Raw genomic sequence first — 15,277 nt, forward strand, 5'->3', positions numbered from 1 at the left:
AAGAACTCGCTGGACACACTGTTGTTTTTGGAGAAGGACCTTAACCCAAGTGGCTGAGGAATGTCATGCCTTAGGTCCCAGAAGTGTAACACTAGGGTTCCATTAGGTGAATTGGCATCTCACCTCCCAGAAGTTCCTCACTGACCCACCAAAGTGGCTGTAAGCCTCTTCAACACACATACAGAGTAGAGTCTGTACATGGAGATTTCCTTTTTTTTTTTTAACCAAGAACACAGTAGAAATGTGTGTGGGGATGTCAGTGTGTTCTTCCTCTAGGGAAGTTATTTTAGGGGAGCAAAACATAGACGTTTCATCCTAACACTTGTCAATCTAGCATTTGTTTTTCGAGCTCATGCTGTACTGAACGTGGTTCCATAAACTTTTTTTTTCTTTTTTCCAGTACGCAGGCCTCTCACTGTTGTGGCCTCTCCCGTTGCGGAGCACAGGCTCTGGATACGCAGGCTCAGTGGCCATGGCTCACAGGCCCAACCACTCTGTGGCATGTGGGATCTTCCCAGACCGGGGCACAAACCCGTGTCCCCTGCATCGGCAGGCGGACTCTCAACCACTGCGCCACCAGGGAAGCCCTCCATAAACTTTTAAATGCAATCATTGTGTCGCTTACATCACATGACTTTGAAGCTACGTGGTGTCCAGGGTATTGAAAAGAGAAGACTTTCATGTGGCCTCATCGTGCACGAGTCTCCTATAAGAAATGTCGGCTGTGGTTTCTTACCATCAGAAAGTACTGTGCACCATGTTGGTTCATGGAATGTAAGACACACTCGAAGTGTGGATGCAGTTTCATTAGGGTTTCATTAGGGTTCATGGAATGTAAGACACACTCGAAGTGTGGATGCAGTTTCATTAGGGTTTCATTAGGAGACCTGGCGTCTCACCTCCCAGAAGTGCCTCAATGACCCACTGAAGTGGCTATAAGTCTCTTCAATCCGCATACAGCATAGGGTCTCCCATAGTCCCCAGGAGAGTTTCTTTTTTTTAAACCAAGCACACAGCAGAAATATTTTTGGGAACGTGACCGGGTTCTTTCTCTAGGGAAGTTATTTTGTGTGTGTGTGTGGGGGGGGCAGGGAATATAGGCATTTCATCCTAACACTTGTCAATGTAGCATTTGTGTTTCTTAGCTCAAGTCGCAATGAATGAGGTTTTATAAACTTGTAAATGCAGTCATTGTGTCACTTACATCACGTGGCATTAAAGCTACGTGGTGTCAATAGGATTGAAAGGAAAAGACTTTCAGGCAGCCTCATCATGCACGAGTCTCCTATAAGAAATGTTGGCTGTTGTTTCTTACCATCAGAAAGGAGTATTGCGAACCGTGTTGGTTCATGGAGCATAATACACACTCGAGGTGTGGCTGCAGCAAATATACCAGGGCAGACATCTGTCCTACTTCTTCTCCTGTAGGAACCGTCAAGCCTGCTCAGAGCACATTGTTCCCCAAAGCAATGGGAGTAAAGACTTTTCACACCGCAGGAAAGGCCTTGTTTCCCTTAGAGAAAATGGAAGCATTTTGTACACTCTAGTAAAACTAGGTTTTATTGCAGGCTGTTTATGCAGGCTGTGGAACTTGTACTCGTGATTTGGACAGGCGCTGAAATGCTTGGGAGACCTGCAAACCTAGTTTTCCTACCTGTCCTTGTAAGCTGCGGTAAGTTCTCTGTTCCAGAGCTAAAGAAGTTCAGCAGTGGAGGCTTTCAGGCTCTACAAAAAGGCTTGTTTTTCGTCCCGTAAACATATGTGTTTCTCAGAAGCAAGTTGTTGTGTATCTCGCATTTCTCATTGTTTAGCGATGTTCCACACCCGTCAGTATGCTCTATACCGTTGAAAGCCAGAGCCTTTCACGAGGCCCAGGGAAACGGGGATATTTATAGAAGGAGAAGGAAGCCCATTGTTTCTTACTATCAAGCCAGAACTCTTGTGCGTTTTTTGAAGGGTAAGATGTAGATGAAGGGGGACACATGGATTATATTCTTTTCGAGATATGTATGGCGTTTATGGAAGGGGTCCTTTGAATGCTGTGCCAAACTCGGTTTTCTAATAAGGAATAGGAGTCCAAGACTTTCAGAGTGCAGGAAAAGATTTCTTTACCGCAGAGAAAATGTGCGTGTTCCTTATGAGCAATATGCGTGAAGTTGTAGAGTTTATGGCTCCTCACTGAATGCACTTTACAGACAGAACCTGGAGTAGTGGGCTAACGGCAGTAGACCTGCAACACTACCTTTCTAAACTTTCACTGGGAGCTGCCTGGAGCTCCTTGTCCAACGGCCTAGTAGAAATGCTAACCTGTTAAACGACCAGGAAATGCTGGTTTCCTTGTGTTCGGAACTGCATGGTATGGTATGTCTCACGTGTTCCAAGGAAAGAATTCATGGGGCACACTTGTTTCAGGATAAGGACCTTAACCCAAGCAGCTGAGGAATGTAGTCCCTTAGTTCACAAATGTGTAACTTCAGTGTTCCATTAAGATACTTGGTGTCTCACCTCCTGAAAATGCCTTACTGACCCACTGAAGAGGCCACAGGCCTCTTCAACCCTCATACAACCCAGAGTCTCCCATAGTCCCACAAGATTTTTTTTTAAACCAAGCACAAAGAAGAAATATTTTTGTGGGTGTGACCGTGTTCTTTCTCTAGGGAAGTTGTTTTTTAGGGTAACATGTGCATTTCATCCTAACACTTGTGAATCTAGTATTTGTGTTTCTTAGATCATGTCTCACTTAACGTGGTTCCATAAACTTGTAAATCAAATCTTTGTGTCTCTTACATCACGTTGCACTTCAAGGTACATGGTGTCAATGGGATTGAAAGGAAAAGACTTTCAGGCAGCGTCATCATGCACTAGGCTTCTATAAGAAATGTCGGAAAGTTGTTTCTTACCATAAGAAAGGAGTGCTGCACCATATTCGTTCTTGGAGCATAAGATACACTTGACGTGTGGATGCAGGAAATGAACTATTGAAGAGATCTGTCCTACTGCTTCTCCTATAGGAACCATCAAGCCCACCCAGAATGCATTGTTCTAAAAACCAATGGGAGTGAAGTCCTTTCACACTGCAGGAAAGGCGTTTCCCTTAGAGAAAATGGAAGCTTTTCTTACACGCTAGTAGGAGTAGGTTTCATACAGATTGTTCATGGAGGGTGTGGAACTTGTATCCGGGATTTGGAGCAGCTGCTGAAATGTTTGGGAGACCTGCAAAGCTAGTTTTCCCACCTGTCCTTGCAAGCTGCGGTGGAGCTCTCTTCCATGGCCAAAGAAACTGAGGGCGGGAGGCTTTTGCACTCTACAGAGAGTCTTGTTTCTCATTCTGTAAATGTATATGTTTCTCACTAGGTAGATGAAAGAACTTTAAGGCAAAGGGGATGGAACTCAACCCAGGTGGCTGAAGCAGGCAGTGTTTGATTTCCTAGACTAGGAACTCTTTTGTTTGTATAGGCTACCTTGAATCTTCCTGCATGCAGTAGCTCATGGAGAAGATAATGGGATCAAGGTGAAGATAATGGGATCAAGGCTTCTTCAACCACCTGACAATGAAGAGTTCCTTGGAGTAACCAGAAGATCTTGTTACCAAGCTACCAAGCACAAAGTTTTTCTAACAATTTTATACCTTGTGGTTTACCTATGTGTATCCAGCACTTATTATTCTTAAAGGATGTTGATCTCCACTTACTGTGCTCTCTCCAATTGAAAGCAGAATCCTTTCACTGGGCATAGGTAAACATGATTTTCATAGAAGGAGAATGCAGCCAATTGTTTCCTAACGTAAGAAATAAGTACTATGCACTTTGTTCTTTCATTGAGTATAAGATATATTTGAAGTGTGGTGTATGTATAATAATACAGTTTTTCAGAGATCCGTACAACTGCTCTTTCTCAAGGTACTTTAAAGCTGTGTCAAGGTTCGAGTTCTAAAGGTAAGAGTGAAGGCTTTTAATACTGTAAGAAAATGCTAGCTTCCCAGATAGAAAATATATTCGTTTCTTATAATCTAGATGAACAAAGTTTTATATGGATTGTTCTTTCAGTGTATGGAACTTGTACACAGGATTTGGAGTAGCTAGTGAAATGTTTGAGATACCTGCCAACCTACCCTTTCTAGTGTGGAGATGTATAAATGTCAATCACTGGCCAGCCTGGTGGAAATCTGACCATGGCTTCTGTGACTGTCTGCGGTCCCCAGCAGGGGTCTTAATTTTTTTCTAATAGAATTTTGAAAAACTATCTATACTCTCCATCATTTAAAAAGCTATATCTAAATTTTCACCTTAATTTTAAAGAGTTTTCTTATATAAATACAAATGTTGAAAATAAATTACCTTACTCTTTAAACATAAAATAAGAAAATCATCTATTCCATCTAGATGTTAAAATTTATTAGTATGTGTTAAACTTCAAATTGTGATGTAAAGTCCTAGAATGTATATCAGAAATAAAACTATTTTTCACCCTGCAATTCTTTCTTCCCATATCATGAACCTTACAAATTCATCTATAGTGAACAATTATAATCTTATTCAGAAATTCCACAACAAAATAATCAGTGTCTCATCTAAGACTGATTTTTGATGACTACTGTTTTGAAAGCTTAATGCTGAAGATTAACATCACTAACATATAGTAACAAGATATATAATTGCCTGCACAGTCATCGTTCACAGAAAGAGTTTTTTCTTTAGGTAGTCTAAAGCATTACTACTACAAAGCAATGCATGCTGAGAGTACAGTATTAAGAATAAACCATAATTCAAAAAGAGTCATGTACCAAAATGTTCATTGCAGCTCTATTTACAATAGCCAGGACATGGAAGCAACCTAAGTGTCCATCAACAGATGAATGGATAAAGAAGATGTGGCACATATATACAATGGAATATTTCTCAGCCATAAAAAGAAACGAAATTGAGTTATTTGTAGTGAGGTGGATGGACCTAGAGTCTGTCATACAGAGTGAAGTAAGTCAGAAAGAGGGCTTCCCTGGTGGCGCAGTGGATGAGTCCGCCTGCTGATGCAGGGGACACGGGTTTGTGCCCTGGTCCGGGAAGATCCCACATGCCGTGGAGCGGCTAGGCCTGTGAGCCATGGCTGCTGAGCCTGCATGTCCGGAGCCTGTGCTCCGCAACGGGAGAGGCCACAACAGTGAGAGGCCCGCGTACCACCAAAAAAAAAAAAAAAAAAAAAGAGAGAGAGAAAAATACTGTATGCTAACACATATACATGGAATCTAAGAAAAAAAAAAAAAAGGTCATGAAGAACCTAGGGGTAAGACGGGAATAAAGACACAGACCTACTAGAGAATGGACTTGAGGATATGGGGAGGGGGAAGGGTAAGCTGGGACAAAGCGAGAGAGTGGCATGGACATATATATGCTACCAAATGTAAAACAGATAGCTAGTGGGAAGCAGCTGCATAGCACAGGGAGATCAGCTCGGTGCTTTGTGACCACCTAGAGGGGTGGGATAGGGAGGGAGACGCAGGAGATATGGGAACATATGTATATGTATAACTGATTCACTTTGTTATAAAGCAGAAACTAACACACCATTGTAAAGCAATTATACCCCAATAAAGATGTTAAAAAAAAAAGAATAAACCAAAATGTTTTCCCTTCTGCATGATAATTTGACCTCTGTGCCTCCTGGAAGCTTGACATAAGGTATGTTAACTGGGTAACTATGGCATATATGTAGGTAAAACATAATCCCTGATTGCACTGGACTGCAACAAACTATGAAAGAACTAGAAATACCCAATAATGACACCATAGCTTTGGCTAACAGAGAATAATTAGGTCTAACTGACAATTCTTAAGTTTTGCTATTTAAATAAAGGAGTTAAAAGATCATATTTGTGGGGCTTCCCTTGTGGTGCAGTGGTTAAGAATCCGCCTGCCAATGCAGGGGACATGGGTTCGAGACCTGGTCCGGGAAGATCCCACATGCTGCAGAGCAACTAAGCTCTTTCACCACAACTACTGAGCCTGCGCTCTAGAGCCCGCGAGCCACAACTACTGAAGCCTGTGCACCTAGAGCCCGTGCTCCACAACAAGAGAAGCCACCGCAATGAGAAGCCCGTGTACTGCAATAAAGAGTAGCCCCTGCTCTCAGCAACTAGAGAAAACCGGCATGCAGCAGCGAAGACCCAATGCAGCCAAAAATTAAATAAATGAATAAATAAATTTATAAAAAACAATTTAAAGAAAAAAGAGCATATTTGCTGGGACTTCCTTGGCAGTCCAGTGGTTAAGGGGGCGAGGATTTGATCCCTGGTCGGGGAACTAAGATCCTACATGCCACTCAGCCAAAAAAAAAAAAAAAAAAGAGCATATTTGGGTTGCCTTTAGCATCCAGACCAATGCATTAGGAATACCAATTAACTCTTGGTAATAACTATAGTCAGGATTAGTAGTTATTTCAGCCCTTTAAAAATAACCTTTTGTTCTCACGTGAAACCCCGTTTTAATTTTTTTCCATAGCATTTATCACCTGTATCTGTTTCCTTATTGTCTGTCTTTCCTTCTAGAATGTAAGCTCCATGAGGGCATGGACTTTGTTTTTTTCTTGTTCACTGTTCCCCTTCCAGAACTTAAAATAGTAACTGGTACAGAGTAGAGGTTCAATAAGTATTTACTGGATGAAAGTTCCTATATTAATATATGGGTACTATCCAATTGACTAAAATTTTACTGAGTACCTACTATGTGTCAAGCCCTGTGCTAGTAAGGTGTAGTGACAGAGTGGTTATCATCTATGATTTTACAGAGCTAACAATCACAGATAAAACTTCAGACAATTTTCTACTGAACAGGAATATTTTCTTTATTATTGATAAAATGTTATGTGATTACTTCACTAAGATTCTATACGATTTAGTTCATTTAGTAACACTTTATAACAAAAGTTTATCTTTAAAATGCTGTGCTCTTACCCTAGGATCCCAAATATTTCACAAACTACTTCAATCACTTTTAAAAACCATCCCTGTTACTCCCTATAGGAGAAGCCTACATTTATGGATTAAATGATGTCAGCAATAGTAGAAGATCGAATATTTCCTAACTAATCTCTACTTACAATTTCTCTCAGGCACTCTCCTTTGATACTTTTCCTCACGGTTTCTCTTTAACTAATAATACAGGTAATTTAATCTCCTTTTTTTTAAAAAAAGCTGAACATTTATTCACTGTATATATGTTCATAGAGATGATCAGACCTTTTGAATAATCACACACCAGTTCCCCTGATCATAGTAGCTTTGCAGTATGCTGATATTACTCAAAGTCTGGCAGGCAGCTTCCATTTCTCCCTCACAGAACACATGGTAGTAACGATGAAACACAGGACCTGGGTCATGGGATCCTAATGGTCCAAATGGCTCAATAGACTTGCCCTTACCAGGATTTTCCTTAAGGTGCCAGGGAACCAGTAAGTCTTGAGAATGAAAAGAAGTCCTATTAGTGTGAATAGGCAACTTGGAATTAGTAACTTTCCTTGAATTATATCCTCTATCCTGAAAGTCATTAATGGAGGGAACAGAAGGTGCTGAATCGTGATTGCCCACATCAGGCATCTGCTTCACAAGCAACTCTTGCACTGATGTATCATTGCTGATTTCCTCTTTCTTTTCTTGGCTAATTCTGTTTTCTCTAAGATACTTGGACTTATTATTATTATATTCTTGTTCCATTGCCCAAACATAGATGAGTGCCTTCCCACCAGGTCTTAGGAGTCGAACAAGTTCTTGGAGAGCTGCCACTCTACGCTCCTAGTTAAAACAAAAAAACAACAAAAAACCATATTGCCATTTATCAATGAGAAAGAGATACAGAGAGGAAACAGGAAAATATAACTGACTATAGGACTATTTTCAATTAAGATGGACAGTACAGAAAATCAAACATGAAACAAATCTTATAGTTAAAAAAAAGGGGGAAAAAAGGAGAATTTTGCTCTGCAATTGAGAGGAAAAAAAGTGTTGATAAAAGGGGAAAACTTTTTTTTTCTTTCTGATAATAATACAGAGGCATAGAGGCTTTTCTGCTTTGTTTGAAATTCAGTTGAGATCATAAGATATATTGAAATTGCCAGGAATTCCAGCACAAAGGGATCTATAATGTTATTGCTTAGATTGGGGGAAACGAGTAACACCTAGGAATAATAAGATTTTTTTTCCTATAAGAAAAATATAAAATATTAAATTCACTTATTTTAAAATTAGAAGCAGAGTGACTAATTAAAAGCATCAGCATACTACTACCATATAAATACCTGAGTTTTGAAGAAAAGAACAGGAAAAGAAGAAAAATAGAATGGGAAGAACATGAGACTCAGATGTCAGGAATGAGAGTGAGAGCCGAGAAAGCAAGATGGGAAACGGAAATAAAGAAGAAGCTCAGAGGCTGAGGAGACAGAGAGAATACTCAAGAGGCTTAGAGCTGATGATCTCTTAAAGTCTCTTACAGCTAAATTCTGCGACTCTGTGGGTTTGAGGAAGACATTTAAAGATGAGTAAGACTCAGGTAGGAAAAAGGCAGAGATGTGCAGCAATAAATGCATAGTCTCAACAGACCTCTGTTTAAGTAATCACAGCTCCCATGTAACTCATCTCCATTCCACAGGCTTTCTTTAAAAACTGCAGTAAACTGACAAGAAAAGAGAATGGAAAGAAAGGAAAAGCTAAAATGGGGTCCAAACCAGTAAAATCCATGAACATTTCCTGCCACTTAGTTACAAGTTCTTGGAGCAAGAAAGACAATACTTACTGCTGTAGCAAAATGGTGAATAACAGCAATGGAGATGCAAGCATCACAAGACCCACTGCGGACTGGTACTGCCAAAGCATCACAGACAAAGGCCTGATAATGCTTCTCTCTACAAATGTCCACAAGGTTTTGGCTACGATCACAGCCAATCTATAACAGATAAAGAAAGAATTTCAGAACAACTTGTTTAAATGTCATAAAGTTATTAGACAGATTTCATATTCATTGTGAAAGGGTCTAAGACCATGATATTATAGGTTCTTACAACCAGTACAAAGTCAGCTTATATAATTTACAGGGCAGCATTTATTACCTTAACAGGTATCAAACAATTCAAATTAGTGAATGGAAACAAAATAACTAGAATAAAAATAACATTGGTGGAAATGGGAGGTCCTAATTGGCATCTAATTAATCACGACCCAGAATCTTGATCTTTTTGTAATATCACACTTTATTTTATTTTATATCTTATCGTATCTTATATTCTGCGCCACACGGCATGTGGGATCTTAGTTCCCTGACCAGGGATCAAACCCACACCCCCTGCAGTGGAAGTGCAGAGTCTTAACCACTGGACCACCAGGGAAGTCCAATATCACACATTTTAAAATGGAAATTATCGCATAAACATAGACATTTAGTCTTTTGGGGGAAGCTACAAATAAAGAGGTTCTAAGGTATCTCTTATTAGTATATAAACTATTCAGTAATGACCCAGATATCAGGAGGATGGCTTATTTTTTTTCCTTCTCCTTTATACTTTTCTCTATGTATTACTTGCACCATCATAAAATAAAATCTTCCCAAATAAAGTTAAATAATTTATTTCATTTTTTAAAGCCATTGAGTCTTGTTCTGCTAAATACCTGAATTCAAAATTTGTAAAATGCTATTGAATTAAACCTTTTGGCATAACCTAACCATTCTATGGGAATGACAACACTGAAGGCAGCTGGCAGCATCCTTTCATCTCCCCAAGCAGCTGAGGCCTAACATGCCTTATGCATATGTCTGGTTCTGTGGCAAGTATTTGTGGGCTAGGACTGCCTATATGCTCTCTAGTTTTGTTGTTGTTTTTGTACACAGTTTTGCTGTTTAGTTCTAAAAATACCATATATAGAGAGAGACAGGAACAAAGACAGAGACAAAGAGAGAGCACACACAAGCACGTGCAATGTGCACATATAAATTGAGGGAGGAATAGGAGGAGCTTAAAGAATGTTAAATCACTAATAATTATCTCCAGATATTTCTTCTTAACCCAATCTCTACAAGAGAGAAAAGATATGTATAAGTAGATTTCATCTAACAGAAGTAGCCACCTCAGGTTCATTTGAATTTTTGCTATAAGTAAGCATTGATCATTGCTAAGGGATCAGGGTTCCCTCAGTCCATCTGAGAATAAAGATATGAATCTTCATGTCAAAACAATTCTTATTAAGTCACATTGCCATGCCAATCATACCTAATATGAATTTGCTCAGTTTCTAATAAATATTAAATAGCTTCGGTATTCCAGCCCACAGCTGCATTAATATCTGAGGTATAATAAAAGGTACCAAGCTAGAGGTAAAGTATAGCAATATCATTTTGGTATAATTTTAAGATGGAAAAGTACTAAGGGCCCATTAATAACAACAGTGGCACAATTCCCACTTAATTGCTCCCTTTACCTGTATAAGATATATAACTGGCTATTACTCTTATTTATTTTCTTCCATATCTTATGCCAATAGTCACAATATCAAGATGACAGTACCACTCAAACAATATGTATATTATATTTTGGTCTTTGCCAGGTTTTATTACAATAAAATTCAGTTCATGGAAACAGAAGTTTCAAGTATGCCCAACTATTACCTTGCTAAAAGTCAACAAGAAGAAATCCAATGTGCCTATCCCCAGAGATAAAGCTTGACAGTTACTCAGAGGAGGAGAGTTATTATCTGAGGATCACAGATAAAACAGAACAAGGAGAAGAGCAACCGAACAAAAACTAGAGAAAATTTCCTTCTTCTTCCTGCCAGACTCTTACAATTATTTGTACAGAGCACTCCTTTTCACCAACAAATGAAATCAGGGGCAATTTTAGTCATAAAGTACCAGGTCTAATGTAGTCCTGACTCATACCTGGCTCAGTACTTTCACCTTTCACTTATTTTGCCTGAGTCTTCCAAATACTATAGTCAAATCAACAGTATTTTCTTCTCTTCCCTTTCTATTTTTAAATTCCCTTAAGTTTTTATACCAAGGATAGTACCAGATATTTGAAATTCTCCCTAATAATGCTACATAATGTCAAAAACAGGACAGAAAATAGCTTATGTATAAATACTCATTAATGGTAAGGGACTCATGTAAAGCTACATATTTCTGTATGTGGGATGGAGATGAATGACCATAAAAACACATATTGGTTGGGCTTAAAATGTATACTTTATACTTCTATATAATTTTTAAAGTCTTCAACATAATATTAAATATGAAATTCTGGAAGTACTGGTAAAAATGAAAAAGTATCCAACTTAGTAATCAAACTAAACAAGGTTTAACTTTTCTCCTATTAAAGTATCAAAAATATTTTAAAACCAAAGTATACCACAGTGATAGCACTGTGATACAACTTCCTGTCATAAAGTGTTGTTGACAGTACAAATTGGCTAGGCCAATTTTAAAAAGCCATTTGGTAAACCATTTTTTTTTTTTTTGCAGTACGCAGGCCTCTCACTGTTGTGGCCTCTCCCGTTGCGGAGCACAGGCTCCAGAAGCGTAGGCTCAGCAGCCATGGCTCACGGGCCTAGTTGCTCCGCGGCATGTGGGATCTTCCCGGACCAGGGCACGAACCCGTGTCCCCTGCATCAGCAGGCGGACTCTCACCCGCTGTGCCACCAGGGAAGCCCTGACAAACCATTTTTTAAGAAAGATAAAAATGTTCACAATTTTTCATCCAATAATCATTCTTCAAAAAATTTATCCTAAGAAAATAATCCAAAATATGGAAAAAGGTAAACAGGCTAATGAAATTGCCTTTAATGAATACCCACCATATGTTAAAGCAGATTCTTTATATAAATGTACTTAACTCTTGACAGTGGTGGAAACAAGATGGTGGAGTAGAAGGACTTGAGCTCACCTCCTCTCACAAAAACACTAAAGTCCTCTCAAGAAAACATCAAAATTGCAACTAACTGCTGAACAAAAATCAACAAAAAAGATATTCTACATCCAAGGACAAAGAAGAAGCCACAACGAGACAGTAGGAGGGGCGCATTTGCAGCACAATCAAACCCCATTCCTGCGGGTGGGTGACCCACAAACTGGAAAATTCATCACAAAGTTTCTCCCACGGGAGTGAGAGTTCTGAGCCCCATGTCAGGCTCCCCAGTCTAAGGGCCTGGTGTTGGAAGGAGGAACCCCCAGAGCATTTGGCTTTGAAGGCCAGCAGGGTTTGACTGCAGGAACTCCACAGGACTGGGGGAAACAGAAACTCCACTCTCGGAGGGTGCACACAAAGTTTCACGCACACCGAGACCCAGGGACTCAGAGACTTCATAGGAGCTTGGCCAGAACTACCTGCTGGTCTTGGAATGTATCCTGGAGGGGTGGGGTGGGGTGGCGGCTGTGGCTCACTGTGGGAATAAAAACACTGGTGGCAGAGGTAGAGGTAACAGGGAGTACTCATTGGTGTGAGATCTCCTGGAGGCCGCCATTTTGATACCAAGACCTGGCACCACCCAACAGCCTGTAGGCTCCAGTGCTGGGATGCCTCAGGCCAAACAACCAACAGGGAGGGGACACAGCCCCGCCCATCAGCAGACAGCCTGCCAAAACTCTTCCTGAGCCCACAGCCACCTCTAAACACATCCTTGACATGGCCCTGCCCACCAGAGGGACAAGGCCCAGCTCCACCCACCAGTGGGCAGGCACCAGTCCTGCTGAACAGGAAGCCTACACAACCCTCTAGACTAGCCTCACCCACCTATAATACTGCAACCTGCAGCCTGCAGCCTGCAATCTACAATCCTGCAGCCTGTAGAACAGAAACTGCAAACACAGAAAGTTAGACAAAGTGAGATGACAGAGAAATATGTTCAACACAAAGGAACAAGATAAAACCCTAGAAGAATAACTAAGTAAAGTGGAGACAGGCAATCTACCTGGAAAAGAATTCAGAGTAATGATAGTAAAGATGATCCAAAATCTGGGGAAAAGAATGGAGGCACAGACTGAGAAGATACTAGAAATATTCAACAAAGATATAAAGAACAAACAGAGGTGAACAATACGATAAGTAAAATGAAAAATACACTAGAAGGAATCGATAGCAGAATAAATGAGGCAGAAGAACAGATAAGCGACTGGAAAGACAGAATGGTGGAATCACTGCCATGGAACAGAATAAAGAAAAAAGAATGAAAATAAATGAGGACAATGTAAGAGACCTCTGGGACAACATTAAATGTATCAACATTTGCATTATAGGGGTTCCAGAAGGAGAAGAGAGAGAGAAAGGACCTGACAAAATTATGGAAGAGATAATAGCTGAAAACTTCCCTGACACGGGAAAGGAAAACATCACCCAAGTACAGGAAGTGCAGAGAGTCCCATACAGGATAAACCCAAGGAGGAAAATGCTGAGACACACATTAATCTACTTGACGAAAATTCAAGACAAAGAGAAAATATTAAAAGCAACAATGGAAAAGCAAAAAATAACATACAAGGGAATCCACATAAAGTTACAGATGATTTTTCAGCAGAAACTCTGCAAGCCAGAAAGGAGTGGCACAATATATTTAAAGTGATGAAAGGGAAAAACCTACAAACAAGAATATTCTACCCATCAAGGCCCCCATTCAGACTTGACAGAGAAATCAAAAGCTTTACAGACAAGCAAAAGCTAAGAAAATTCTGCACCACCAGACCAGTTTTACAACAAATGCTAAAGGAACATCTCTAGGCAGAAAAGAAAAGGCCACAATTAAAAACAAAATTACAAATGGGAAAGCTCACTGGTAAAGGCAAACATACAATAAAGGTAGGAAATCATCCACACGCAAATATGATATCGAAAACCAGCAACTGTGAGGAGAGTACAAATGCAGGATATTGGAAATGCATTGGAAATTAAGAGACCACCAACTTAAAATAATCTTGTATATATACATATAGACTGCTATATCAAAATCTCAAAGTAACCACAAGCCAAAAGGCTACAATACATACACACACACAAAAGAAAAAGCAATCTAAACACAACACTAAAGACAGTCATCAAATCACAAAACAGAACAAAAGAGGAAGGAAAGGTTCTTGAAAATATAAACAAAATTGATAAACCTTTATCCAGACTCATCAAGAAAAAAAGGAGAGGACTCAAATCAATAAAATTAGAAATGAAAAAGAAGTTACAACTGACACCACAGAAATACAAAGGACCATAAGAGACTACTACAAGCAACTATATGCCAATAAAATGGACGACTTAGAAGAAATGAACGAATTCTTTAAAAGGTACAATCTCCCAAGACTGAATCAGGAAGAAATAGAAAATATGAACAGACCAATGACAAGTAATGAAATTGAAACTATGATTAAAAGCTCCCCAAAAACAAAAGTCCAGGACCAGATGGCTTCACAGGCGAATTCTATCAAACATTTAGAGAAGAGTTAACATCTATGCTTCTGAAACTATTTCCAAACATTGCAGAGGAAGGAACATACCCAACCTCATTCTATGAGGTCACAATCACCCTGATACCAAAACCACACAAAGATACCGCAAAAAAAAGAAACTTAGAGGCCAATATCACTGCTGAACATAAGCGCAGAAATCCTCAACAAAATACTAGCAATCAAAATTCAACAACACAGTAAAAGGATCATATACCATGTTCAAGTGGGATTTATCCCAGGAATGCAAGGATTTTTCAATATCCGCAAATCAATCAGTGTGATACACCGTACCAACAAACTGAAGAATAAAAACCATATGATAATCTCAATAGATGCAGAAAAAGCTTTCAACAAAACTCAACACCCATTTATGATAAAAACTCTCAAGAAAGTAGGCATAGAGGGAACTTACCTCAACATAACAGAGGCCATATATGACAAACCCACAGCCAACATCATTCTCAATGGTGAAAGACTGAAACCATTTCCTCTAAGATCAACAACAAGGAAAGGTTATCCACTCTCAACACTATTATTTAACATAGTTTTGGAAGTTTTAGCCACAGCAATCAGAGAAGAAAAAGAAATAAAAGGAATCCAAATCAGAAAAGAAAAAGTAAAGCTGTCACTGTTTGCAGATGACATGATACTATACATAGAGGATCCTAAAGATGCTACCAGAAAACTAATAGAGCTAATCAATGAATTTGGTAAAGTAGCAGGATACAAAATTAATGCAGAGATCTCTTGCATTCCTATACACTAATGATGAAAAATCTGAAAGAGAAATTAAGGGAACACTCCCATTTACCATTGCA

The 15,277-nt window shown here is 39.4% G+C and overlaps 1 protein-coding gene across 4 annotated transcripts in view; it reads right to left on the reverse strand.

The window, feature by feature from the left end:
* Positions 1-6,824: 6,824 nt before the first annotated feature.
* The window catches only part of ALKBH8 (alkB homolog 8, tRNA methyltransferase), a 72,242-nt gene continuing 63,789 nt past the window's right edge, over positions 6,825-15,277 (reverse strand). For all 4 annotated transcript variants that reach the window (XM_060157933.1, XM_060157937.1, XM_060157935.1 and 1 more), the window contains 2 exons: positions 8,781-8,930; positions 6,825-7,783 (listed from right to left, as the gene is read on the reverse strand). In XM_060157933.1, the coding sequence (XP_060013916.1) occupies positions 7,226-7,783; positions 8,781-8,930 (708 nt within the window). In that variant the 3' untranslated portion in view covers positions 6,825-7,225. The remainder of the gene's footprint in view (positions 7,784-8,780; positions 8,931-15,277) is intronic.

Source organism: Lagenorhynchus albirostris, chromosome 9 (assembly GCF_949774975.1).
Source record: "Lagenorhynchus albirostris chromosome 9, mLagAlb1.1, whole genome shotgun sequence".
Lineage (NCBI taxonomy): Eukaryota > Metazoa > Chordata > Mammalia > Artiodactyla > Delphinidae > Lagenorhynchus > Lagenorhynchus albirostris.